Source organism: Chiloscyllium plagiosum, unplaced genomic scaffold (genome assembly GCF_037043375.1).
Source record: "Chiloscyllium plagiosum isolate Xiang-an unplaced genomic scaffold, Cpla_swu_hap1 HiC_scaffold_3, whole genome shotgun sequence".
In the NCBI taxonomy this organism is placed as follows: Eukaryota; Metazoa; Chordata; class Chondrichthyes; order Orectolobiformes; family Hemiscylliidae; genus Chiloscyllium; species Chiloscyllium plagiosum.
The window spans coordinates 77921106-77947902 of NW_028270141.1; the positions used below are offsets into that span (position 1 = coordinate 77921106).

The window sequence follows — 26797 nt, forward strand, 5'->3', positions numbered from 1 at the left end:
CCAACCATTCAAGGGCAGGATTACATCCTGCGCACCCAAAGTTTTAGGTATATAACAATATTTCTAGATACATATCAGTTAAGTAAGTAATGTTTTGCCACATTGTTCATGGTGATGTGAAACAACAGTAAATTTGATCCAATACAGAATATAATGTTGAAAAGGCATTTTGTTTATTATAACTTTTTGTTAAATAAAGAAATACTGCTAGATGCTGTGATTTTCACGTTTGTAATAAGTGAAGCTAATGGACCAGTTGTTTCCTGCCTTAGGCCATAGGGCATAGGAGCAGAAGTAGGCCATTTGACACATCAAGTTTGCCGTACCATTCAATGAGATCACAACTGATCTGATAATCTTCAACTTCAATGTACTGCCTTTTCCCCAAAATCCTTTATTCCCTTACTGATTAAAAATCTGTCTGTCTCAGCCTTGAATATTCTTAATCGTGCAGCATCCACACTGCTCTTGATAAAGAAACCCACAGATTCATTACTGTGTCTTAAATGGGCAACTGCTTATTTTATAATTATGCTATCTGGGTTTTTGACTCTCCCACAAAGCGAAACAACCTCTAAGCATCTAGCCTGTCAAGTCCCCTAAGTATTTTATACATGTCAATACAATTGACTCTTGTTCATCTCAACTCAAATAAATACAGGCCCAAACTACTCAATTTATCCTAATAAAAATAATTCTCTCCATACCCAGATTTAAACTGGTGAATTTTCTTTGGACTATCTCCAATACTGGTGCATCTTTCCTTACATAATGGGACCAAAAAGTGTTGGCAATATTCTAGCCATAGCCTAATGAGTATTTTGCATTGTTTTAGCAAGACGTCTCTTTGAAATAAAAATTAACATTCCATTTACCTTCCCTATTACCTGTTGAACATGTATACTCGTCCTGTGATCCGTGCATGAGAATTCTAAATTCCTCTGCAGTCTTTCTCCATTTAATTGATATTTAGCTGCTCTATTCTTTCTGCCAAAGAGCATAACTTCACATTTCCCATATTACATTCCATTTGCCAACTGTTGAACAAAGAGACCTTGGAGTGCAGGTTCATAATTCCTTGAAAGTGGAGTCCCATGTAGACAGAATAGTCAAGAAGGCACTTGGTATACTTGCCTTTATTGGTCAGTGCACTGAGTATAGGAGTTGGGAGGTCATGTTGCCACTATATAGGATTTTGGTTAGGCTGCCTTTGGAATGTTGTGTGCAATTCTGGTCTCCCTGCTATAGGAAGGATGTTGTGAAACTTGAAAAGGTTCAGAAAAAATTTACAAAGATGTTGCCAGGGTTGGAGGGTTTGAGCTGTAGGGAGAGGCTGGATGGACTGAGGCTGTTTTGTCTGGAGATACGGAGGCTGAGGCGTGACCTTATAGAGGTTTATAAGATCATGAGGGGCATGGATAGGGTGAATAGCTAAACTCCATAGTGGGTGAGTCCAAAACTAGAGGGCATAGGTTTAAGGTGAGAGGGGAAAGATTTAAAAAGGATCCAAGGGGTAAATGTTTCCACACAGTTAGTGTTGTGTGTATGAAATAAGTTGCCAGAGAAAGTGGTGGAGGCTGGTACAATTACAACATTTCAAAGACACCTGGATGAGTATATGAATAGGAAGGGTTTTTGATGGATATGGGCCAAACACTAGCAAATGGCACTAGATTAATTTAGGACATCTGGTCAGCATGGACGAGTTGGACCAAAGGGTCTGTTTTAATGCTGTACATCCCTGATTCTAAGATGTAACAGTAGGCTGGATAGCCTAGGGAAATTTTCAGTAGAACATAGGAGGTTGAGGGGTAACATGATAGAGGTTTATAAAATCATGAGGGGCAAAGATAAGATGAATAGTAAAGGTCTTTTCCCTAAGGTGGCAAGTTGAAAACTAGGTGGCATATTTAAGGTGAGAGGTGAAAGACTTTAAAAAGGGTGCGAGAGTAGTTAATGTATGGAATGAATTGCTAGAGGAAGAAGCAGATGCAGGTACAATTGCAATGTTTAAAAGACATTTAAATAAGCGCATGAATTTGAAAAGTTTAGAGAAACCATCGCCAAGCAGAAGCAGATGGGACTAGTTTAGTTTGGGAACATGGTTGGTGTGGACTAGTTGGACTAAAGAGTCTGTTTCCATACTGTATGACTCTATGACTCTGATTTAGTATATCTAATTAGCTTTTTCTCATTCTAACTTTTCTTACTTTTAGTACTTTTTAAAACTTTTTCTCAGTGGTTTATGTTTTGTCTTATTTTTGACTTGTCACCCTAATTTGCTTTATTCTATTTTTCTTATAACTTTGACACAATGTTTAATTTTCAGATTGCTATGGATCGTGGGTCTCTCCCTTGACTTTTTTTCACACTCATTAGAATATATCATTCTGGGTATTCTGAACAATCCTGTTAAATATCTAGCATTTCACATCTATATCAAAACCCTTAATCTAAGTTGCTAGTTTATTTTAGTTATCTCTGCTTTCATGGCATCATAATTTACCTTATTTAAGTTTGAAATGCTAGTCTTTGATCAACTTCTCTCTCCTTTTGAACTGAATGTAAAATTCTGTCATATAATAATTGCTGCTAACAGTGGTTGTTTCATCTGATCTTGTTGCACAATACCGTGTCTTAAATAAAAATGCTGGGGATCTGAAACAAAAACAAAATTTCTACTAAAACCCAGCAGCTCTGGCAGCATCTATGGAAAGAAAGCAGAGTTAATGTTTCAAGTCTGGTGATTCATCATCCGAACTGAAAGCAGCTAAGAAATGTAGGGAAATACATCCTCCTCTCTGGTTAGCTTCAGAATGTGCTGTTATAAAAACTATGCTGAAAACCTTTTTTATGAACACCTCATCTGTCATTTTTTTTCCAGTCGAGATAAAGGCCATCCTCTACCTTCCTGACCAGCTTCTATTATTTCTTGCTTTATTCTTTGTGCAATGTTCTGATTATGGTTAACCAACCTGTACACCACTCCTACAACAATTTCTTGCCTTCAATTACAGAAATTTGTTTCTATAAAAATGTTATCAAAAGATGTTAGTATATTATTTTTCTGGCACCAGCACTTGCAAAACCAAATCTGTAAAGCACCTTTTTCTGCTAAATTGCTACATCATATCTTTTAATTGTGTTTTAGTTATTTTCCTCCCAAAAGTTGATGCACAACAGCATTATTGAATGTGATGTTGATTTATTTATGTTGAATAGATGTTAGTTACCTGTGTTGAAACAGTGCTGATAAATACAGCTGACATCTTGGCAAGGATAGCATCCACAGATCGAGGGCTTTCGCTGCTTCTTTTTGGTGAAAATAATAAACATGCTGCAACTAACTGGTAAGAACATACATAAAGCTTAAGAGAAAGAGAACTTTAGTTTGTGGTTAAAATATGTAATTTTGTGATCTCTTGGGCGCAAGTTCTAATTCTCTTTTGACAGCTATGTTTCATAGCTGAATCCAGCTATGGTGCTTTCATTGTAATGGATAAAAGACTTTTGACTTCTCCCATTTATTCTTGCCATTCATAGCAACATAAGAACTAGGAGTAGGCAATTCAGCCTTGTGAACTTGCTCTGCTATTAGTGATACAATCATGACTGACCTCATTAGGCCTCAACTTCACTTTCCTGTCTATGCTTCACAACTTCTCAACGACTTACAAATTAAAATTCTGTCTAGTTCCTCAAATTTACTCAATTAGATTAGATTCCTTACAGTGTGGAAACGGACCCTTCGGCCCAACAAGTCCACACCGTCTCTCTGGAGCGGGAGAGGGTCCACATCGATCCTCTGGAGAGTAACCCACTCAGACCCATCCCCCATATTTACCCCTGACTAAAGCACCTAAGACTATGGGCAATTTAGTATTGCCAATTCTCCTGACTTGCACAACTTTGGACTGTGGGAGGAAACCACACAGACATGGGGAGAATGTGCAAACTCTACAGACAGTCGCCCGAGGCTGGGATTGAACCTGGGACCCTGGTGCTGTGAGTAAGCAGTGCTAATCACTGAGCCACCATGCTGCCACTGTTTGGCATAGTTAATTCCACAGACTTGCAACACTTTGAAAAAAGTAATTTATCTTTATATATCTGTTTTAATTGTGCTAACCCTTATCCTAAAGCATGACCTCTCATTCTAGATTTCCCCACATGAGGAAATATCCTCTCAACATCTACTTTGTCAGTCCCCTTTAGGATCTTTTATACCTTAATTAGATGTCTTCTCATTTTTCTAGACTCCAGAGTTTAGGCATGAACTGTTCATCTCTCTTTATAAATAAATCCTTCATCTCTGGAATCAATGTAGTGAGCCTCATCTGAACTGCTTCCAATCCAGTGATATCCCTCCTCAAGTAAGGGGACCAAAATTGTAGGCAATATTTCACGTGAGGTCTTAACTAATGCCTTGTACATTTGAATCAACACTTCCCTACTTTTATGCTTTATTTCTTTAGCAATAAATGCCAAAATTCTATTTGCCTTCCTATTTTCTGCTGTACCTGCAGACTAGATTTCTTCAATTAATGCACGAGGACACCCAGAACCTTCTACATTGAAACACATTGAAGTTTCCTTTCCATTCCTCCATCCAAAATGGATAACCTCCAGTGTATCCACGTTAAACTTCATCTGCCAAATTTTGGCACTTGCCCTACCTAGCCATTCTTATTTCTTAATTGCAGCTTACTTTCCACCTATTTTAGTATCTTCTACAAATTTGATGATAACACTTTCTATGCTAATGACTTTGATATGGTAATAGGTAGTAAATAGTTAGGCCCAAAGACCAAGTCCTGTGGCACCCCACTAGTTACATCCTGCCAACCAGAAAAAGACTCATTTATTATGAGTTCTGCTTTCTGGCAGTTAGCCTATTCTCTATCCAAGCTAACAAATTACACTTACCTTGTAGGATCACATGAAGTTAAGATCAGACATTCCAAAATTGAGATATTGTGGGCGCATTAGCTGTATCAGCATTGTATACCTCCACAGTCTGTAACTCATAGGGCAATAGTTGCCCATTTTTTTAAAATAGAGACTGAGCGCATCCTAATCCAGTGCAACTAAGAAGGGCATTCCAGGGTCAGTTGAGACATGAAACTAGTGAAGTTACTAAAAAAGGTTACCTGCACACTGAACACTAAAAGTAGCAGTTAATATATAGAGCTATGCCATCCCTAAAACTTGGTAGTCAGCATCCAGTTGACAGTGGTGGTGGGTAATCAAGCAACAGAAATTTGAATGTTTTTTTAAAAATTGAGAGAATTCTTTTTAATGAACCATATATAATAGAGTTACATCTTGTTTTTATTTTGTCAGTCCTTCTGCTGCACAACTAATTGCTGAGTTCACCAAAAGGTTGCTTGATGGAGAGCTTCCTCCTTTAGCTTCAACAGAGCCATCCACTGCTCTGAAAGGGGCTTTCATCTTTGTCTGTCGCCAGATGTATAATACGTGTGAAGGTCTAGATGTACTAATGCCTTATGGTTTGCATGAATCCATCTCCAAAGCATGGAAGAAGGTAACAATTATTGATATAGCATGACTCACTGCAACTGACCTGGCCAAGGTTTTTTTTTGTGTCTAACCTTTTCAGAAAAATGGTGTTCTATCATAATGGGAAGCAACACTCCTCTACTTTTATGCTTTATTCCTTTAGCAATAAATGCCAAAATTCTATTTGCCTTCCTTATCATCTGCAATACCTGCAGACTAGTTTTCTGCAATTAATGCTCAAGGACACCCAGAGCCCTCTACTTTGAAGCAGCAGAGATAAAGATGCAACTGAGGGATCTTTTGAACATTAAGTCAAGATACTTTAAGTATCATTCTTAAATTTTTGCATTAATTTTATTCCAGTGTGTGTTAATTAGTGAACTTAGAAGTTCTGTTCCCCTAGGAGCTATTATGAAATTGTGAATCAGCCAAATGAAGCAGTTAAAATGGCAAATAGAAAGAAAATATGGTGTAGTGTATTAATTTTCTTGTAAGCATCCATGTTTTAACTTCAAAAATGTGCTTTGAATAGAAACAAAGTGCTGAAGAAACTTGACCACATCTGTGGATAGAGAGACAGAGTTAAAATTTCAAGTCCAATATGATGATCCTTTGGAACTAAAAGTACAGGGCAAAATGCAGGTTTTATGCTGGTGAAAACTGTGGAAGCAGCAGGTGGAACAGAAGATCAGGGAAAGGTTAGAGAGCAGACAGTTAGAGATCAAAGGGTAACAGAACAAAAAGGAAAGGAGCCGGTATGATTTTTGAGAAAGGACAAAACACAGGCCAACACTCTCTTAAAAGGAGAATCTGACTGAAAACAAAACTGTGAAAAATAATTCTGGAAATTAGTTTTAAAAGAAAAGGACAAATTTCATGTTCTGAATTTGTTGAACTTAATGTTGAGATTGTAGAGCACTTAGGAGGAAAATGAGGTGCTGTTTCTCTAGCTTATTTTGGGCTTCCCTGGAAGACTACAGCAGACCAAAGATAGATTGTAAGTAGGAGATCAAAATGGGTGTGTTAAATGGCAAAAAGAAACATGTTTGGTTCAGGCTTGTGGACTTAAGAGAGGCGTTCCTCAACGTGGGTCACTCTAATGCAGGTCTTTCCTAGATTCAATAAAAGGTTTCATTAGATTGGATACAACAAATAAACTCCCTCTAATCAAGAAAAGAGAGAAGCAGGAAAGTATAGACTTGTAATTTGATGTCTGTCTTGCGAAAGGTGTTATATCATTAAAAGATGGTTGCTGCACACTTCAAAATCTCAAGGTAATTGGGCAGAATCAGCACATTTTCTTCAAGAGGAGATAATTTCTAACTAAATTACTGGTGATATTTATAGGAATAATGTGCTGTAGGTAAATGCAAATAAATGAGGCCCTATAGATATGTTATACTTAGATTTACAAAAGGCATTTCTAAATTTCTCCTCTGTTTTCCGAAGTTCATCTGTGCTGCAGTGTGTGGTGGCTCGTTGGAATAGTGTTCTGATACAGCTTTGTTTGTGTGTGTTGGGATGGTTGCTGGTGTTAGTTAAACAGAGGAGAACCACCTATGCAATGCATTCAAGCAGAACGGATACTCAAAAAATACAGTTTGCAGATTCCTCGAGAACAAACCATGACAAACAGACCAAACACAGCCAGAAACCCTAACCACCTTACCATACATCAAAGAAGTTTCAGAAATGACAGCCAGACTACTAAGACCCCTCTGAATCCTAGTAGCACACAAACCCACCAATACTCTCAAACAAAAACTAACAAACTTAAAAGACCCAGTACAACTCATGGACAAAACCAATATCATCTACAAAATTCCATGCAAGGACTGCCACTAACACTACGTAGGACAAACAGGAAGAAAGTTAGCCACCTGGATACAGGAACACCAGCTAGCCACAAAAAGACATGATCCTCTCTCCCTCATAGGCCTACACACGGATGAAAAAAACCACCATTTCGACTGGGACAACACCTCTATCCTGTGACCGGCTAAGCAAAGACATGCCAGAGAATTCCTAGAGGCCTGGCACTCCAACCACAATGCCATAAACAAACACACAGATCTAGATACCATCTATCAACCCCTCCGAAAACGAACAGGAAATGACATCACCACAAACCCCAGGATCCCCATCCAGGATAAATATATAAATAGAAAGCAGGAGACAACAGCTTCGCTTCACTTGGAGGTCACCACTGATGATGTTACCTAGCCAGGTAATGAAACGTCTGGATATCAAACCTACAACTCAGCGAGCAAACCGACACCCCATTAATGATGTAATTCAGAGGAGGTTTGCTTGATTGATATCTGGAGTGAGTGCGTTATCTTATGAGGATAGGCTGAGCTTGTTTCCATTGGAGCTTAGAAAGGTGGGAGTGACTTTTTGGAATGTATTAGATCCTGAATGGTCTTGAGGAAGTAGATGTGGAAAGTGTGTTTCCTCTTATGGTTCATTCCAGAACTAGGGATCACTATTTTGAAATTCGTGGTTTAACTTTTAGGACAGAGGTGAGGAAAGATTTTGACTGAACGTTGTGCAACCATGATCTCATTGAATGATGGAAGCTCGCACTGCCTACTTCTCTTATTTTAGCTGAATGTGATGAATGAGGAAGGAGTTGGGCTCCAAAAGCTTGCAATTTCAAATAAACCTGTTGGACTATAACCTGGTGTCGTTTGATTCTTGACCTCGTCCAACCCAGTTCAACTCTGACATCTCCAACAGTGAAGAAGCTTGACACCATCCAGGACAAAGCAGCCCACTTGATTGGCAATGCATCCATAAGCATCCACTCTCTCTACCACCAAAGCTCAGTAGCAGCACTGTGTAATATCTACAAGATGCACAGCAGAAATTCACTAAAGATCTTCAGACAACGCCTTCCAAGCTCATGACGATTTCCATCTAGAAGGACAGAGCAGCAGACATATGGGAATGCTACCACTTTCAAGTTCCCTCCAAATCAATCACTATTCTGACTTGGAAATATGTGGTCATTTCTTCACTGTTGCTGGGTCAAACTGCTGGAATAAGTCCCAAATGACTTTGTGGGTCAAACCACAACAGGTGGATTGCAGAGGCTCAAGAAGGCAGGTCAGCACCACCTCCAGGGCAACTAGAGATGAGCAATAAACTCTGGTCAGCCAGTGACACCCACATCCCACAAAATGGATAATTTTTAAAAAATGTTCTATATGAGCGAAAACATTTTTGACTGTGCGGCCCTTGATTCTTCATATGCACTGCCATATATAATTGACTAGTCTGTTGCAAATGTGCTAAATATTTACTAAAGTTCTATTCACAAAGTTTGCTACTTGCCTTCACAGTGTTTGGAGTTGTTTTTATGTTAACTTTTTGTAACCGTTAATTGTCCACCAACATCTTATGCCGGTTCCTTTATGTGATATAGTCACCATGATTTATTCATCCACAAATTGAATTTTGAATAGCTCCATTCCAGTATGAAGCTTCATTCCATTATCTAGCACTACAAAATAGCAAGTATCTTGATTGATCTTGTATATATTAGATGCTATCTTGATGTGTGTTATCAGTTTTAAGGTTGAAAAAGGATAAAGTTAAACACACAGGTATGAATATTAATAAACATAAACATCACTAATTTACTCATCCATACCTAATGAATGAACCCCTAAACACACACAAAAATGCATTTGCAAAACCTTAATTTATCCATTTTCCATGAAAAAGAGCTCTAAACTTTCCAGCTTCAATATATAATTTCTCCAATAATGTTCTAAAACTTGCTATCATTTAACTCACTGAGAGTTATCATGGGGAGTCTGCTAGTAAGCAAAAATGTGCTCGTTGCCTACAGAATTTAAGTTAGCAGAATATTTAATGATCTTGATGTTTTAAAAACTTTAAAATGCCCATGCATTTCTTATAGTTAATAGTTTATTCTAAAACTTTCTGGGTGGAAACTGCCTTTATCCATATTTTTGTATTGTTTTTCAATATGACTTCATGTTATGTATTTTATGCATTCTTTACTTTTTAAAAGGTGGATAAGATTAATCTTTAATTATGTAATTTTTAAACTCAATTTTAACATTTGTTTTGTGAATCAGGCCTGTTCACTTTCAGAGCGAACACCTACTCCAGTAGCAGGAAATGAATCAGGTGCAACAGCCCAGGAACTGCAAAATACGTAGGTGTAACTGCATTGTTGTTTTACAATCATTTGTGATCATGCTTGATGATGTAAAGATCTACTTGCTCCAACAGAATCTCTGCAATGACTTTTTTTTTATTCATTCTTAAAATGTAGGCAATGTATAACAGCAAATATTTCCCATCCCTAATTAACTAATGGACAGTTAAGAATCGACAACATGCTGAAGTCTGGAGTCACATATAGGCCAGATTAGGTAGCAATGGTAGATTTCCTTACCAAAAAGCACAATAGTGAACCATATGGATTTTTACAACAATCAACAATGGTTATGCTGTTGCTATTAGCATAGCCTTTAATTCCAGATCTTTAACAAATTTAAATTTCCCCATCTGACATGGTGGGATTCGAACCCATATCCCAAAACAATAGACTAAGGTTCTATTTACTAGTCCAAGGGGATTACCACTTTGATTGCCTTCCCTCCAGCCCCATTTGTAATTCAGGACAGACACAACTGGGCTTGTTGGTCAATGAGTTTGAATGCCAGTCACCTGTGTGAGTTGACTGTGGGATCCGGGCCTTTCTTGAATGTGACCAAACTGGTCATGTCGAAAAGTAATTAGAATGTTGTCAGATTGTGTCAAACAGATTTCTGCTTCCATTTGCCAATATATGTCTGGATGGGAATGTCTTAAGGGTGACTCTGGTGAAATAAAAAGGAAAAATGGCCAAAGCTCTGAAGGCCCAAAGATGACTTGTGAAGTCCACAAGGGTGGTACTTCTCCTGACGCACAGGAATCCTCATCAAAATTTCAGAAATAAATCAGTTACCGAGCATATTTTGGCCACTCTGTTACCCCTTGCCAAATTTCCTATTTGTTATTATGTATGTATCTCCACTGCTCAATCAACCCTGGAGTATTGCTTGCCCATTATGTCGCTGGCTTTTACTTCAAATGGAGTGAAAATGAGGCCGTTTCTATATGGATGATTATCACCACGTAGTGAGAATAAAAACATTTTATGTTTGAATAAACAAAGTATCAAATCCAGTAGCATAAACCTTCATTTGTTTTTTTTTTTTAATTTGATTTGCTTCTGCTTAAACGTACTAGTTCATAACTGAGGAAAAATGTTTTGTTCTTGAATAAGATTAACTTCTTGCTCACTTGTCTGTTTCTAGTACAATAGTCAGATGGAATCCATGCTTTTTATGTTATTTCATCACTATTGTTGCAAAAATGGCCATGATTTCTTGGGTAAATAAATATAAAATCCTATAATTCTCTTGTCAGGATGGTCTTAGAAGAAATGCTGCTAGACAATCTGCTAAACTTTGCTGCTACTCCAAAAGGTTTGTTACTTCTGCAGCAAACAGGAGCACTCAATGAGTGTGTGGTTTACATGTTCAGCAGATACACTAAAAAGCTGCAGGTATGTGTGGGACACCTTACAATATTTCTTTTGTAGTGATTATTTAGGAATGAAGGGATGTACATATTACGCCTTTTATGATAAACAATTGGTATTAGCTCCTCATTTATGACCTGGATTTGGGAACTGTTGACCTTTGACAACGTTTCCCTGTACTACCCTGAGCCCATCACGCACCCTAACCATGGCACTTCATTTTTTATTTCCTCCTTAACCCCTCTAACATTCATCATGGCCAACTCCATCTGGTTACATGGTTCCTTCTCCATTGTTTATCTCGGTGGTATAAACCTTGGATCATTACATTTGTATCTGTCCCAGTGTAGCTTGTTTTTTTTTTTCTTCCTGCACAGTCACCTGATGAGATATTTTATCCTTGGTATTTTCATCTTCGTCTATTTCATGTTGCTTTTTGGCTGCATTATCTATAGCTACAGGAGAAAGGGAGGACTGCAGATGCATGTGAGTTATAGTCTAAGTGTGTATGCCCAAAACATTGAATGTTCTGCTCCACAGAGTTAAAAATCACAGAACACCAGGTTATAGTCCAACAGGCTTAATTGGAAGTACACTAGCTTTCAGAGCATCGCTCCTTCATCAGGTGATAGTGGAGGACTCAATCCTAAGACATAGAATTTATAGCAAAAATTTACGGTGTGATGTAACTGAATTATACATTGAAAAGTACCTTGATTGTCTGATGAGTCTTCGGATTGAGTCCACCACAACCACCTGATGAAGGAGCGACACTCCGAAAGCTAGTGTACTTCCAATTAAACTTGTTGGACTATAACCTGGTGTTGTGTGATTTTTAACTTTGTACACCCCAATCCAACACCGGCATCTCCAAATCATGACTGCTGCACAGAGGCTGTCTGACCTGCTTTGCTTATCCAGCACCACACTTTTTTTGACTTTGTCTGTAGTTACAGTCAGTACTTAGTCATAGAGATGTTCAGCATGGAAACAGACCCTTCGGTCCAATCTGTCCACGCTGACCAGATACCCCAACCCAATCTAGTCCCACCTGCCAGCATCTGTCCCATATCCCTCCAAACCCTTCCTATTCATATACCCATCCAAATGCCTCTTAAATGTTGCAATTGTACCAGCTTTCACCACATCCTCTGGCAGCTCATTCCATACATGTACCACCCGCTGCGTGAAAAAGTTGCCCCTTAGGTCTCTTTTATATTTTTGCGCTCTCACCCTAAATCTATGCCCTCTAGTTCTGGACCTCCCGATCCCAGGGAAAAGACTTTGTCTATTTACCCTATCCATGCCCCTCATAATTTTGTAAACCTCTATAAGGTCACCCCTCAGCCTCCAACGCTCCAGGGAAAACAGTCCCAGCCTGTCCAGCCTCTCCTTGTAGCTCAAATCCTCCAACCCTGGCAACATCCTTGTAAACCTTTTCTGAACCCTTTCAAGTTTCACAACATCTTTCCGATAGGAAGGAGACCAGAATTGCATGCAATATTCCAACAGTGGCCTAACCAATATCCTGTACAGCCGCAAAATGACCTCCCAACTCCTGTACTCAGTACTCTGACCAATAAAAGAAAGCATACCAAACGCTGCCTTCACTATCCTATCTACCTGCGACTCCACTTTCAAGGAGCGATGAACCTGCACTCCAAGGTATCTTTGTTCAGCAACACTCCCTAGGACCTTACCATTAAGTGTATAAATCCTGCTAAAATTTGCTTTCCCAAAATGCAGCACCTCACATTTATCTGAATTAAACTCCATCTGCCACTTCTCAGCCCATTGGCCCATCTGGTCCAGATCCTGTTGTAACCTGAGGTAACCCTCTTCGCTGTCCACGACACCTCCAGTTTTGGTGTCATCTGCAAACTTACTAACTGTACCTCTTATGCTCGCATCCAAATCATTTATGTAAATGACAAAAAGTAGAGGACCCAGCACCGATCCTTGTGGCACTCCACTGGTCACAGGCCTCCAGTCTATAAACACTTTTATAAGCACTTCTATAAACAGTCCTACTTCTGTAAACATTTTAGTTGCGTTCTTGTGCAACCCCAAGTTAGAGAAAAATCACACTTTAGAAACAACGTTTAAAGTGTTGGTGCAGTAATCGTGTTACAGCCAACATATGTTTTAAAAGTACATGCTGTAGAAACAGCGTCCCCAATTTGTCGATTATGTTACAGCGAATTCATTTTGACGAAACATGTGTTATAACAGAACAACCTGTATTCTGTTAGCTTCCACACACATGCTAAGGGCAATCTATTCCTTTTCTGTGCCAACCTCTGCTTTAAGACTAATATACTGCTTGTTCATTATACATTTCTTAACGATCCTGCATTTTCTTCATATGCATATGGGCAAGACCGATGCCATTTTATTCAAGTTCTGGCATATTGCACCATCCAGGCCCACTATTCTTTCTACATCTGATCACCTAATATGAATAAGATAATAGTTATTTTGGTGTTGTATTAGCTTCTGAATTGACTTAGAGTCATAGAATTGCTTTTTTCAGACATTTCATTACTGTTAGGTAACATCATCAGTGAGCCTCCGGTGAAGCGCTGGTGTTATGTCTATTTGTGTCGTGTTCTCCTAAGGTGGGTGATACCAGCGCTTCACCGGAGGCTCACTGATGATGTTACCTAGCATGGTGACAAAACGTCTGAAAACAAACCTTCCACCTCAATGAGCAGGCTTACAACCAGAGTCATAGAATCATAAAACATGGAACCATACCCTTCAGTCCAATTTGGCCATGCTGACCAGGCATCCAAATCTGATCTAATCTCATTTGCCAGCATTAGGCCTATGTCCTCGAAATCCTTCCTCTGAATAAATCCATTTAGATGCCTTTTAAATGTTGTAATTGTACCTGCCTCCATCACTTCCTCTGGCAGCTCGTTGCATACATGCACCACCCTCTCCATGTACAAGTTACCTCTCAGGTCCTTTTTAAGTCTTTCCCCTCTCACCTGAAACCATTGCCCTCTTGTTCTGGATTCCTTCACTGTAAGAAAAAGACCTATTCACCTTATCCATGCCCCTCATGATTTCAAAAACTCTACAAGGTCACCCCTCAGCCTCCGATGCTCAAGGGAGAAAAAAACCCCAAGCTATTCAGCCTCTTTGTGTGGCTCAAAATCTGTAGTCCTGGTAACATCCTTGTAAATCTTTTCTGTACTCTTTCAAGTTTAACAACATCTCTCCTTCAGAAGGGCAACCAGAATTGTATGTCCTATTCTGAAAATGTCCTCCCCAATATCCTGTAGAGCTCAATATGACTTCATGATCCATATTCTGGCCATCACTATAAGCAACTACATTGTCATCTTTTGACTTGGACGAAGAGTTTTGGTCTCCCTTCTGGCCTTAAACAGATGAGGCTGGATTTCTGACACCAGGTTGACTGATGTCAAATGGGCAAAACAGGACAGCAATTCTGAGGTTATCATTCCATTCTTGACACCTGCAATAGGGTTAGGATTAGATTGTTTTGAGCTGTGTAGGTTATTGAAGTGTGCCATGAATCCGTATCCAGTTGTCCTGAAAAAGCCAGTTGCATGATGGAATAGTTTCAGACCACCTACAATTTTCAAGGAGTCATGCTAGCTTTTGAAGGCACCATGGGTTTTGCCATGGAGGTCTTTATAAACCATGGGATGGGGAATCTGATAGTTAAATTCAAAACGTGTTGCTAACTTCACTTCTATAATGTGCAATATTATAAGTCATATCTGCTTTTCATCTGATTGACAGGGCTTGTTTTGGAAAGATAAGCGAACCTTAGATGGACAGGAGGTTGCAGATCTTTGTAGAGCCCTTCCGAATAGAAAGGAGTCTGAAAGTAAAGCTGTTTCCAAAGCATTATTGTAATTATCCACCGAATAAAGACTGTTCTTGTAGTCTACATTGATGTAGTCACAGTATATTTACACCATGTAGTCTCAGTGCATTTATATTTGTGTTATGCAGAATAGTCTTTCTAATATGTGATTAGGAACTCAAGTGTATGAACTTTCTTTTGTTTTAATTAAAGTTCATACCAGGACAAATGAGAGATTCTTTTGCGATGTTATTTTTAATTCCATTTGATTCTCTGATCTGCTAAATATTATTCCATCCTTCACTACGCAACCTCTTCTAATAAAACGTTATTGTTGGGAGTTAGTCATATAGACTCTGGGCAATTTTTACAATTCACTGTGGGTGGGTGAATTTGCAGGCATTACTTTCCTAGGTGTGCTTTATGTAGGATTACCACCAATCCTGATCTGGCTGTGAATTAATAAGTGAAGTCAAGGCTTCTAATAATCTGCCTGCCCTCAGGCAATGGGAGGAGGTCTGAGATGGTGGAAAGCCAGCCTGCTTGGTGCTTTGGGTGGAATGGAGATAGTTGTCTCTTTCTTAGGATGACTCCTTTCTATTCGGAAGGGCTCTACAAAGATCTGCAACCTCCTGTCCATCTAAGACCTCTTCCTCTGGCCCCCACCAAAATCGAGTCTCAGATTATTCATAATTTGGCTCCTGGCTTTTCTTTCCCAGAGATAGTTACAGTCCCAGCTGTTGCTGCCACTCCTAGGTCGGGTCAGAAGTCTGGCCGTGAGCTGCTTAATGTTCCTTGGGTTGTTAGATAGCCGCAGAGCAGCCTGCTTCAGCGGAGCTATGTTTAGTGTCAACCTATGGAACAATTGGGCAGGAAATGTCACTAGCTATGAAATCCAGTGTACTGGATCCTGTACCCTACTTCCTCTCCCAACTGAAAAAGTGTCCAAACCTTAGCTCAGCAGTGCATTCAAAATAAGAGGGCACCAGAGCTGAGATTGGTTCCATCCTTAACCATCATAAGAACGATTATAAGTAGGAAAATACTCGGCAACCTTTAGCTATCCTCCATTCTCTACAAACTTACAAACAGTGTGGCTAACTTGCATTCTCTTTTAATTACTGGTTTTCAAGCAAATAATTAGAAAATTAGGGCTTCTTGAAGTCATTATTATCTACTTTATAAAATCTGATTACCATTTTTGTCTGAATAATAAGTTGTAATTCTGTGAATTCTTTTACCAATTAATGGAGTTTTTCCCGTCACTGACAAAATGAATATACAGCACTGATTTAGAGTTCTCAATCTGAATTTTGACATTAAATACTTAAACTTGATAGCACTGGAATTGAAATTACAAATGAGCAGAGTTGTTGTATTCAAACAATAGATTAATGTTGCATTGATAATATTATGAATAAAGTTGTGATATAATTCCAACCAGGAATAATAAACAGAGCATTTATTTACTTCACCTTTTCTGTTACTATGACAGGTCAGCAAATGTGAAAAGTTTGGATATGGAGTAATGGTTACACAGGTAGCTGCAACAGCCCCTGGCATTGTGGCACTACAAAGTTCCGGTAAATATTGATGGGAGAGATGTCTACCAAACTGAGTATATTTTGCCATTTAGAAAATTTACAGTGCAAACTGAAGTAGACAGATGTTATAAATGTATTAATTTTTAATATTTTAGTGGAACAATTCAGTTAAGTCTTTACATTTCCATTAAAACATGCTATCAAAAAAGTTATTTCCATGTCATTCCTCTGCCAAACAACTGACCAGAAGATCTACTTATATTGTTAAAATCCATTTAGGAGAGGTCAACTGATCATTTCCCACTCTGGTGGAAGCAAACTTTGAATTTAAAAAACTGTTATTGCCTATTTGTAAGCTGAGTATATCTCAGTATCTGAGTCTTGTCAATTCGATTCCTTAAATATTAAATAAAGAACTAGTTCATTGCAATGTAAACATAACCAAAAATGTAAAAATTTTAAGAAAAGGTTTAAACTGTACAAATGTGTACAACTACCCATCTTGAATACACAAACGTAACCTCCTTGCCTTGGGGAAAGTAATATAAAATCTCTGCAGCATATTATCTTCAAAGTACTTTGGCAAAATAACAGTTAAATTGAGGAAAAATATGATTCAGAGATTGGCTACAGAACCGTATTGGGGCAAAGTTATTTTGCAGACAAGCTGGAGGCACTGGCGTGTCTTTCTGGATTAATTATGTCTGGCTGAATTTGCTTTTCTGTGTTGTAGAATTCATGTTCTCCTTTAGGAACCCTCTACTTGTAATAAGGTCTTTCAGTGTATCTGGATCTAACTTTGAGGGTACTTCTGAGAAAGAGAGAAAAAGCAAAGGCTGTTCCTCCTGAGGCAAGAATTCTGTGTTCAAATCCAGCATTATTTTTTGCCCTAAAAACTGGACCTTGGGACTTATGTATAAAAGTAATGTAGGCTCGGAATCTCTATCCAAATGTAGCATTGCTGCTGCTATTGGTGCTAGCATCTTTTGAATTGGAAAGTGTACTTTCCAAAAATGTCAAGATATATACATATATAGTCAGTAATAGTATACATTACAATGCTGGATAACATATTTTTGTGGCAGTATGCTTCAGCCAACATTAACTACTGAGTTCTGTTTGATAGCGAAGTAATACAATTTGTTGCTGTGGTTCTGTTCACCGAGCTGGAAGTTTTTGTTGCAAACGTTTCGTCCCCTGTCTAGGTGACATCCTCAGTGCTTGGGAGCCTCCTGTGAAGCGCTTCTGTGGTGTTTCCTCCGGCATTTATAGTGGCCTGTCCCTGCCGCTTCCGGTTGTCAATTTCAGCTGTCCGCTGTAGTAGCCGGTATATTGGGTCCAGGTCTATGTGTTTGTTGATGGAGTTTGTGGATGAGTGCCAAGCTTCTAGGAATTCCCTGGCTGTTCTTTGTTTCGCTTGCCCTATAATGGTAGTGTTGTCCCAGTCAAATTCATGTTGCTTGTCGTCTGCGTGTGTGGCTACTAGGGATAGCTGGTTGTGTCGTTTCGTGGCTAGTTGATGTTCGTGGATGCGGATCGTTAGCTGTCTTCCTGTTTGTCCTATATAGTGTTTTGTGCAGTCCTTGCATGGGTATCGGGTCCAACAACTCACCAAAACTAAGGACCCGATACCCAGCATGAGCAAAACTAACGTAGTGTACAAAATCCCATGCAAGGAGGCTCCCAAGCACTGAGGATGTCACCTAGACAGGGGACGAAACGTTTGCAACAAAAACTTCCAGCTCGGCGAACTGAACCACAGCAACGAGCACCCGAGCTACAAATCTTCTCACAAACTTTAATACAATTTGTACCTCATTTGATCCTTGCACCTGTGCAGTTGCTAACTCCTTGACTGAAATCATCAACTTTATTTTTGTGCCATTTATCTCTGCCCTTTTTATGCTTCTCCATTTCAAATACAAATCAATTTCCCTCTCCGATTATGTTGGAATGTTTATGGCTTAATAGCTACTTGTAATAAATTACATGTTTTAATATTTGTATGTTTGAATGTTTTAAAAATCCTTCATTTGCACGGTTCTTTATGTTCCCTCATACTTGTCACTTTTTTCTGCAGAATAAACTTTCACCACTTAACCTCGTAAAACGTTTCATAATTGTAAAAACATCTATATTCTCTCAATTTTCTAATTTGAGATGAATAAAATTCAACTGTTTGAATTCAATAAAATACAACTATTTGAATTTTATGTTTGTAATGATAACATCTAAGTTCTCTATAATTTTAGTGATTACATAGCAAATGCTTTTCATGACTCGCATATCCTTTGACATATCCAACAGTCAGACAGTACTTCATGAATTGTAACCATAGATATAGACCTGTTGTGTCAAATGGTCCATTTCCCAATTATAAATTTTATGTAACCTTTGGTTTATCATCTCAGTAAGAATCTTGCCATTTATGGTAACTATTCTTTTTTGAATTAAAATATGTCTCTTCACAATTTTCTGTATAAACAGCATCTTTCATCTGTTTGAATACTGAATTAGTTATATAGGTTTTATGTTCATCCACACAGTTTGCCACAGTACCTATTTTGGTATCAGATTCTGGATTAGTGGTGCTGGAAGAGCACAGCAGATCAGGCAGCAGCCGAGGAGCAGTAAAATCGACGTTTCGGGCAAAAGCCCTTCATCAGGAATAAAGGCAGAGAGCCTAAAGGGTGGAGAGATAATCGAGAGGAGGGTGGGGGTGGGGAGAAAGTAGTATAGAGTACAATAGGTGAGTGGGGGAGGGGATGAAGGTGATAGGTCAGGGAGGAGGGTGGAGTGGATAGGTGGCAAAGAAGATAGGCAGGTAGGACAAGTCATGGGGACAGTGCTGAGCTGGAAGTTTGGAACTAGGGTGAGGTGGGGGAAGAGGAAATGAGGAAACTGTTGAAGTCCACATTGATGCCCTGGGGTTGAAGTGTTCCGAGGCGGAAGATGAGGCGTTCTTCCTCCAGGCGTCTGGTGGTGAGGGAGCAGTGGTAATGTAGGCCCAGGACCTCCATGTCCTTGGCAGAGTGGGAGTGGGAGGGGGAGTTGAAATGTTGGGTCATAGGGCGGTGTGGTTGATTGGTGCGGGTGTCCCGGAGATGTTTCCTAAAGCACTCTGCTAGGAGGTGTCCAGTCTCCCCAATGTAGAGGAGACCGCATTGTGAGCAGCGGATACAATAAATGATATTGGTGAATGTGTAGGTAAAACTTTGGATGTGGAAGGCTCCTTTATGGCCTTGGAAGGAGGTGTGGGCACAGGTTGTGCAATTCCTGCGGTGGTAGGGGAAGGTGCCAAAATGGGAGGGTGGGTTGTTGGGGGGCGTGGACCTGACCCGGTAGTCATGGAGGGAACGGTCTTTGCGGAAGACGGAAAGGGGTGGGGAGGGAAATATATCCCCAGTGGTGGGATCTTTTTGGAGGTGGCGGAAATGTCGGCGGATGATTTGGTTTATGTGAAGGTTGGTAGAGTGGAAGGTGAGCACCAGGGGCGTTCTGTCCTTGTTACAGTTGGAGGGGTGGGGTCTGAGGGCGGAGGTGCGCGATGTGGACGAGATGCGTTGGAGGGCATCTTTAACCACGTGGGAGGGAAATTGCGGTCTGTAAAGAAGGAGGCCATCTGTTGTGTTCTGTGGTGGAACTGGTCCTCCTGGGAGCAGATACGGCTGAGGCGGAGGAATTGGGAATACAGGATGGCATTTTTGCAAGAGGTAGGGTGGGAAGAGGTGTAATCTAGGTAGCTGTGGGAGTCGGTGGGTTTGTAAAAAATGTCAATGTCAATGTCAAGTCGGTCGTCATTAATGGAGATGGAGAGGTCCAGGAAGGGGAGGGAGGTGTCAGAAATGGTCCAGGTGAATTTGAGGTCAGGGTGGAATGTGTTGGTGAAGTTGATGAATTGCTCAACCTCCTAGCGGGAGCACGAAGTGGCGCCAATGCAGTCATCAATGTAGCGGAGGAAGAGGTGGGGAGTGGTGCCGGTGTAATTATGGAAGATCGACTATTCTCCGTAGCCAACAAAGAGACAGGCATAACTGGGACCCATATCTGTGCCCATGGCTACCCCTTTGGTCTGGAGGAAGTGGGAGGATTCGAAGGAGAAATTGTTAAGGGTAAGGACCAGTTCGGCCAAACGAATGAGAGTGTCGGTGTAAGGGTACTGTTGGGGACGTCAGGAGAAGAAAAAACGGAGGGCTTGGAGGCCCTGGTCATGGCAGATGGAGGTATAGAGGGATTGGATATCCATGGTGAAGATGAGGCGTTGGGGCTGGGGAAACTGAAGTCTTGGAGGAGGTGGAGGGCATGGGTGGTGTCTCGAACGTATGTGGGGAGTTCCTGGACTAGCGGGGGTAGGACAGTGTCGAGGTACGTAGAAATGAGTTCAGTGGAGCAGGAGCATGCTGAGACAATGGGTTGGCCAGGGTGGTCAGGCTTGTGGATCTTGGGAAGGAGGTAGAACCGGGCAGTGCGGGGTTCCCGGACGATGAGGTTGGAAGCTGTGGGTGGGAGATCTCCTAAGGTGATGAGGTTCTGTATGGTCTGGGAGATGATGGTTTGGTGATGGGGGTGGGGTCATGGTCGAGGGTGCGGTAGGGATAGGTGTCCTCGAGTTGGCGTTTGGCTTCAGCGGTGTAGAGGTCAGTGCGCCAGACTACCACTGCGCCCCCTCTATCTGCTGGCTTGATGGTGAGGTCGGGATTGGAGCAGAGGGATTGGAGGGCTGCGTGTTGAGGGTGAGAGGTTGAAGTGAGGGAGGGGGTGTAGACAGGTTGAGGCGGTTAATGTCCCGGCGGCAGTTGGAAATGAAGAGGTCGAGGGCAGGTAGTAGGCCAGCGCGGGGTGTCCAGGTGGATGCAGTGTGTTGGAGGTGGGCGAAGGGGTCCTCGGAAGGTGGACGGGAGTCCTGATTGTGAAAGTCAGCTCAGAGGCAGAGGCGGCGGAAGAAGTGTTCGACGTCACGGCGTAGTATCATACCAAACTCCGTATCATTCTTTCTGGACCTGTTTTTAAATAATTTTACATAATGCTATGATTCCAGCTGATCAAAGTATAGCTGGACATGTTAAATCTCTGAATGAAACCTCGCTTGATAGAACATAACTTATTTTTACTGTTTGATTACTGCAGTGGTCAGTCGTTGAACATATTCACATGAGACTGCTAATGTACTTTTAACAAAATAATACAGTTTTATTGTACATAAGAAAATACAAAGCTTTATATTTAGACAATTCAGAAAAATCCTAAAACAACCAGCAAAAAGAAAAAAAATTCTCAGCAACATCCTTTCCAGACACTCAACACCAATGAAGTATCATTCCTATCTAACTCTCTTCCATTTTTTTACTAGACGGATGAAGTGTAGATTCATTTATTGTGAATCATTTATGGTGAATCTCTATACTTTCTCCAGCTGTGATTCAATCCATTGCAGTCTGTTCCTGACATACACAGACATTGACATCTTCACTGTCGTCTTAACTAAACTTTAAGAAAATCCGTGCAAAACAATTTAATGACTTCTTTCAAGCTCTGAAAGCCTGGGTTGTCACAAATTAAACTTTTGTTGTTATGAAACTGTTTTTCTGAACTGAAACCTGGGATTGTAGTCCCTAGTCTTTCTTTCAGGATGTCATAAAAGTACAGCTTTCCAAACATTTCATCAGTTAATCTTTTGGATAACTCAGTTAGTGTTTTTGCTTAAGGTACATGCTTTCTTGGAAATGACCTTTGAAATAATTGTTCAAAAAGAACTTTCTGACCTCTTGAGACAAGCAAATCGTCTTCCAGAACTAAACCCATTCCACACATTTCTAGTTTAAAAATCCAGATTCTCAATTGATAGTAATGCTTTTTAAACCTTTATCACAGTCAGTAAATATACGAAAAGTCTGCTTCCTAGGGAACTCACCCTTTGCTTTTTCATTTCTCTCTTTTCTAAATAAGACAAATTAACACTGGGAAGTGGCAGGCAGGAATAGCTATTGCTATCATTTCAACTGCCCATCTCTATCTTGTATATGCCAAGCACAATGTGTTAAAATTGGGCCTCTGTGATTACAGAGATAATGTACATTATGAGTAGAATTGACAGATGGCTGAGAGCTTTGTCTTTATTGCAGAAATGCACAATAATATGTTGCCAGTGTGAAAGCAGTAAATACAGAGTACATATTCAACTACTGGAAAGTTGCTGCAGCATGTTGATGGAACAGCTGAGTTCAGTTGCATCAATTCCATGAAGGTGCAGGTATAAGCAGATAAAAGAAGAAAAAAGGTCTCTAGCATAGATATCTGTCCTGCAAGAGAAAGTAGTTAAAAGTTTTACAAGGCTGTGGCTAAGAATACTATACAGTTTTGAACAGCAAATACTGTGTACAATTTTGATCAGCTTATTGTAGAAAGCTCCTTAAAAGCATAAAAAGTATAGTGTAGGTTTCCAAGATGAGTTTGATTACCAGGGAAGTCTTGCCACCAGTGCAATTTCTATATTTTAATATGGTTTCAACAGAATAAGATATTTCTTCTGGTTATGGAATCAATGGTGAATAGTAAGAAGTCCCTTCTCTAACTCTCGTTGCTCATACTTTCATCTCTACTGTCAGTGCATTCATATGGCTGCTTTTAAACCCTTTCTCCCCTATCCTTGTTTCCACATCCCACTTCATTCACTTTATTTCATCACAGTACTTTAGATCTACTGTCTTACTAATGCAAAGTCTGTCTTCAGCTTCCAGTACATTATATAAAACATTTTAGCAACTCTTCTTTTCCCTCTTGCCTTTTTGTTTGGTCTCTGGATTATAGTGATGATTCTGTTCAGTTACTAGATCGACAAGGAGTAAAGGAAATGGGCGATTGCAGTTGTTGTGAGGTAACGTGAAAAAATAGAAGAGGCAATTAAATGGTGAAGTGAAGAGGTAATGAAAGAAATTGAAAAGGGAGGGTTTTGATTGTTTTCAGGACTCGCCCACTGCTTGCTAGCCAACTTAAAAGGTGCAGTTCCCCACCAAACCTTTAGCTCTGCACCCTGTTTCTTTTGCAAGTTGTAGTTGCCCTCAACTGTTATAGCTCAGTTTTCTTGGTCTTATGCTGTCCCTCCTGACTGCCAACCAATACCAACAACCCCCTTTATTCTTCGTAAACCTAACTTCCCTGTACACTTGTACCCAGATCCACTAGCCATTACTGCTGTACCAATACAGCTGTCAACTACCTCAACCTATTTGGGTCCAAAGGTATTTCTGAGTCCACTAACTTATCATTGTAGCTGAGATTGATCATGCCGTTTTGCCAGTTGGAAGTAGTAAAACGATTTCCCTTGTTATTCTTGAGTATTTTTAATTTTCTTCTTAAATGAATGTTGCCAAATATTCAGGTATCTTTCCTTATGTTGATATTGGATTTTCTGATTTTTAAGAAAATGTAAGCTGCATTTAGTGTCAGCCAAACGATGAAAATATACAAAGAAGTAAGTCATAAATGGACAGCTTCATCTCCATTTAATACAAATGTGATTAATCAATATGAAAATGTTAGCTGTCAACCTTGTGATATAAAATATTTTTAGAATGTTATCATTTGATATATTTTGCTATTAGGATTCATTAAAGCCCTTGTAATGGAGTTATGGTCTGTTCTGGAGTGCGGAAGAGATGATGCAAGAATGATCAATCCCAAACCAACACCAGTGGAGCCCATAGACAGAAGTTGCCAGAAGGTAGGTGGGAAAGTTCAAAATGGAATCCTGGATTTAAGCAATGTCCATTCTAAGGACTGATATAATTATCACTTCAGGTGATCCATGTCAGAGCTAAATACAGTATTGTAATGTTTTCTTTGATCAGAAGACCACTCTGTATGATCCAAAGCTTCTGTGCCTCTCTAACTATTCTATGGAATAGGGATTGCTAATTTCCAACTGAATTAGGATGTCTTTCTGTTGTTTACACATGTTTTAAGCTGTCAATCCTTTACGAAGACCTCTTGTAGCTGGATAAAGCTTACAATTCACTGGTACAAGGTGAATTTGAACATGGAATCCAGTAATGCAAGACCAACACTGAACTAACCTGTCAAAAGATTAGTATAATGAAAGATTTTGGTAGCTTGAACACTCACTTGTGGAGGAGAACAAAATTATAGACCACCAATATAATAGAACCGCCAAGAAGTCAGAAGTGTCATGATTATATTAAACATTGTCCAATTTAATATTTGGGACTTTGATGGATTGAAATGATTTTTAAAAGGACTGAGAACCTCCTGACTTAAAATGGTCACAGACATCACCTGCCCCATACAGTTTGGCTAAGTTTCATGAAATCAATGTGGATTAAACAAAAGATATTCTGAGCTGAAACTAACACTTTTTTCAAGGCCAAAAATCAAGTCTGGAAGTAAAACTTGTACAGACATGGAATACACAGAAATGCTGCTTTAAGAGGTATTTCTTGTTGTCAGAAGAAGAAGAGATGAAGGCAGAATTGAAACTAGCTAGAAAATCTTCTATCACTTGCTTGTTCTCCCTCTCTCATTGGCTCTCTCTCTCACTCCTCCCCTCTCTTGTTGTCTGCCTGTCTCATCTCTCAACAAAAGAAATTAGTTGCAACACTAACTGGAAGGAAATATCAGGAATCCAAAAACTTTAACGATCACTGCAATATTAATGACTTGATTGTCACGTAAATGTCATGGGTTTTATCACTTGTGTCTCAAAAACCTTGTTTAAAAAAAGCAGCAGGTTCATTGCCCTACCAGGACCTCACTGACACATGATGTCTTTCTAAACTAAAAGCTTTTTGCCTCTACATGATTGTATTCCTCTATTTCTTGCCTATTCGTGATTTGGAGATGCCGGTGTTGGACTGGGGTTTACAAAGTTAAAAATCACACAACACCAGGTTATAGTCCAACAGGTTTAATTGGAAGCACTAGCTTTCGGAGCGACGCTCTTTCATCAGGTGGTAGTGGAGGGCTCAATCCTAACACACACAATTCATAGCAAAAATTTAGTGTGATGTAACTGAAATTATACATTGAAAAATTGATTGTCTGTTAAGCCTTTCATTTGTTAGAATACAGAGATAGTGAAACTATCACTGTATTCCAACAGATGAAAGGCTTAACAGACAATCAATTTTTCAATGTATAATTTCAGTTACATCACACTGTAAATTTTTGCTATAAATTCTGTGTGTTAGGATTGAGCCCTCCACTACCACCTGATGAAAGAGCGTCGCTCCGAAAGCTAGTGTGCTTCCAATTAAACCGGTTGGACTATAACCTGGTGTTGTGATTTTTAACTTTGCCTATTCATGTATCTGTCAAAATGTCTCTTAAACATTGCTTAAACGTATCCAACTCTTCTGGCAGTGCATTCCAGGCACCTACCATCCTTTGTGTAAAAACAAAATTGCCTCTCAGATGTCCTTTAAACCTACTCTCTTTTACCTTTAACTTATGTCCCTTAGGAATATGTCCTAGTGATTGACATTATCCTAGGCAAAAAAAATCCAATTATCCATTCTATCCACTCCTTTCATCGATGCTTACAACATTATCAGGTCGCCGCTCATTCTTAGATGTTCAAACAAAAACAAACAAGTTTGGTAAGTCTCTTCTAAGAGCTAAAATCTTCCAAACCTGGCAATATTCTAGTAAATGGCTTCTACACCCTCCCAAAGCCTCCACATCCATCCTGTGTGGTACCCAGTATTCCAAGTGTTACCTAAGTAAATTTCTGTATAGCTGAAACATGATTTGCCAGTTTCTATGCTGTATGTCCTGACCAATGAAAGCAAGCATAACATATGCCTTCTTGACAACCTTATCCATTTATGTTGTCACTTTCAGGGAGTTGTGGACTTTTCTGCCTAGATCTCTATGAATGTTGATGCTACGAAAGGTTCTGCCATTTACTTCCCACCTGCAATTAAATCTTCCAAAATATATCACCTCACGTTTGTCTGGATTAAAGTCCATCTGCATTTCTCCACCACGTCTCCAGCTTATTGTATGCTCTGGCAATCATCCTCACTAACTGCAATTCCCCCAATGTTTGTGTCATCTGCAAACGTATTGATCAGGCCATGTACATTCTCCTTCAAATCTTTAATATATGTTACAAACAGGAAGGGTCCCAGCTCTGATCCTTAAGGAGCACCATTGGTCTCCAGTGAGAAAAAAACTATGACACTAATTCTCTTGTTTTTATGATCAAGCCAGTCTGTATCCATCTTACAAGCTTACTGCAAATCCCATGGACTTCACCTTTTTATCAGCTTGCCATGAGGGACCTTGTCAAAAGTATTGCTAATGCCC

The 26797-nt window shown here is 39.7% G+C and overlaps 1 protein-coding gene across 4 annotated transcripts in view; it reads left to right on the forward strand.

Moving 5' to 3' along the window:
• tbc1d32 (TBC1 domain family, member 32) overlaps nucleotides 1-26797 on the forward strand; it is a 245760-nt gene that overhangs the window by 101980 nt on the left and 116983 nt on the right. For all 4 annotated transcript variants that reach the window (XR_015753686.1, XM_043684303.2, XM_043684307.2 and 1 more), the window contains exons 16-21: nucleotides 3223-3350; nucleotides 5344-5545; nucleotides 9630-9709; nucleotides 10972-11110; nucleotides 16426-16513; nucleotides 24076-24194. Coding sequence is in view for 3 of the 4 variants with exons in the window: in XM_043684303.2 (XP_043540238.2) it covers nucleotides 3223-3350; nucleotides 5344-5545; nucleotides 9630-9709; nucleotides 10972-11110; nucleotides 16426-16513; nucleotides 24076-24194 (756 nt within the window). In the remaining variant the exon portion in view is untranslated. The remainder of the gene's footprint in view (nucleotides 1-3222; nucleotides 3351-5343; nucleotides 5546-9629; nucleotides 9710-10971; nucleotides 11111-16425; nucleotides 16514-24075; nucleotides 24195-26797) is intronic.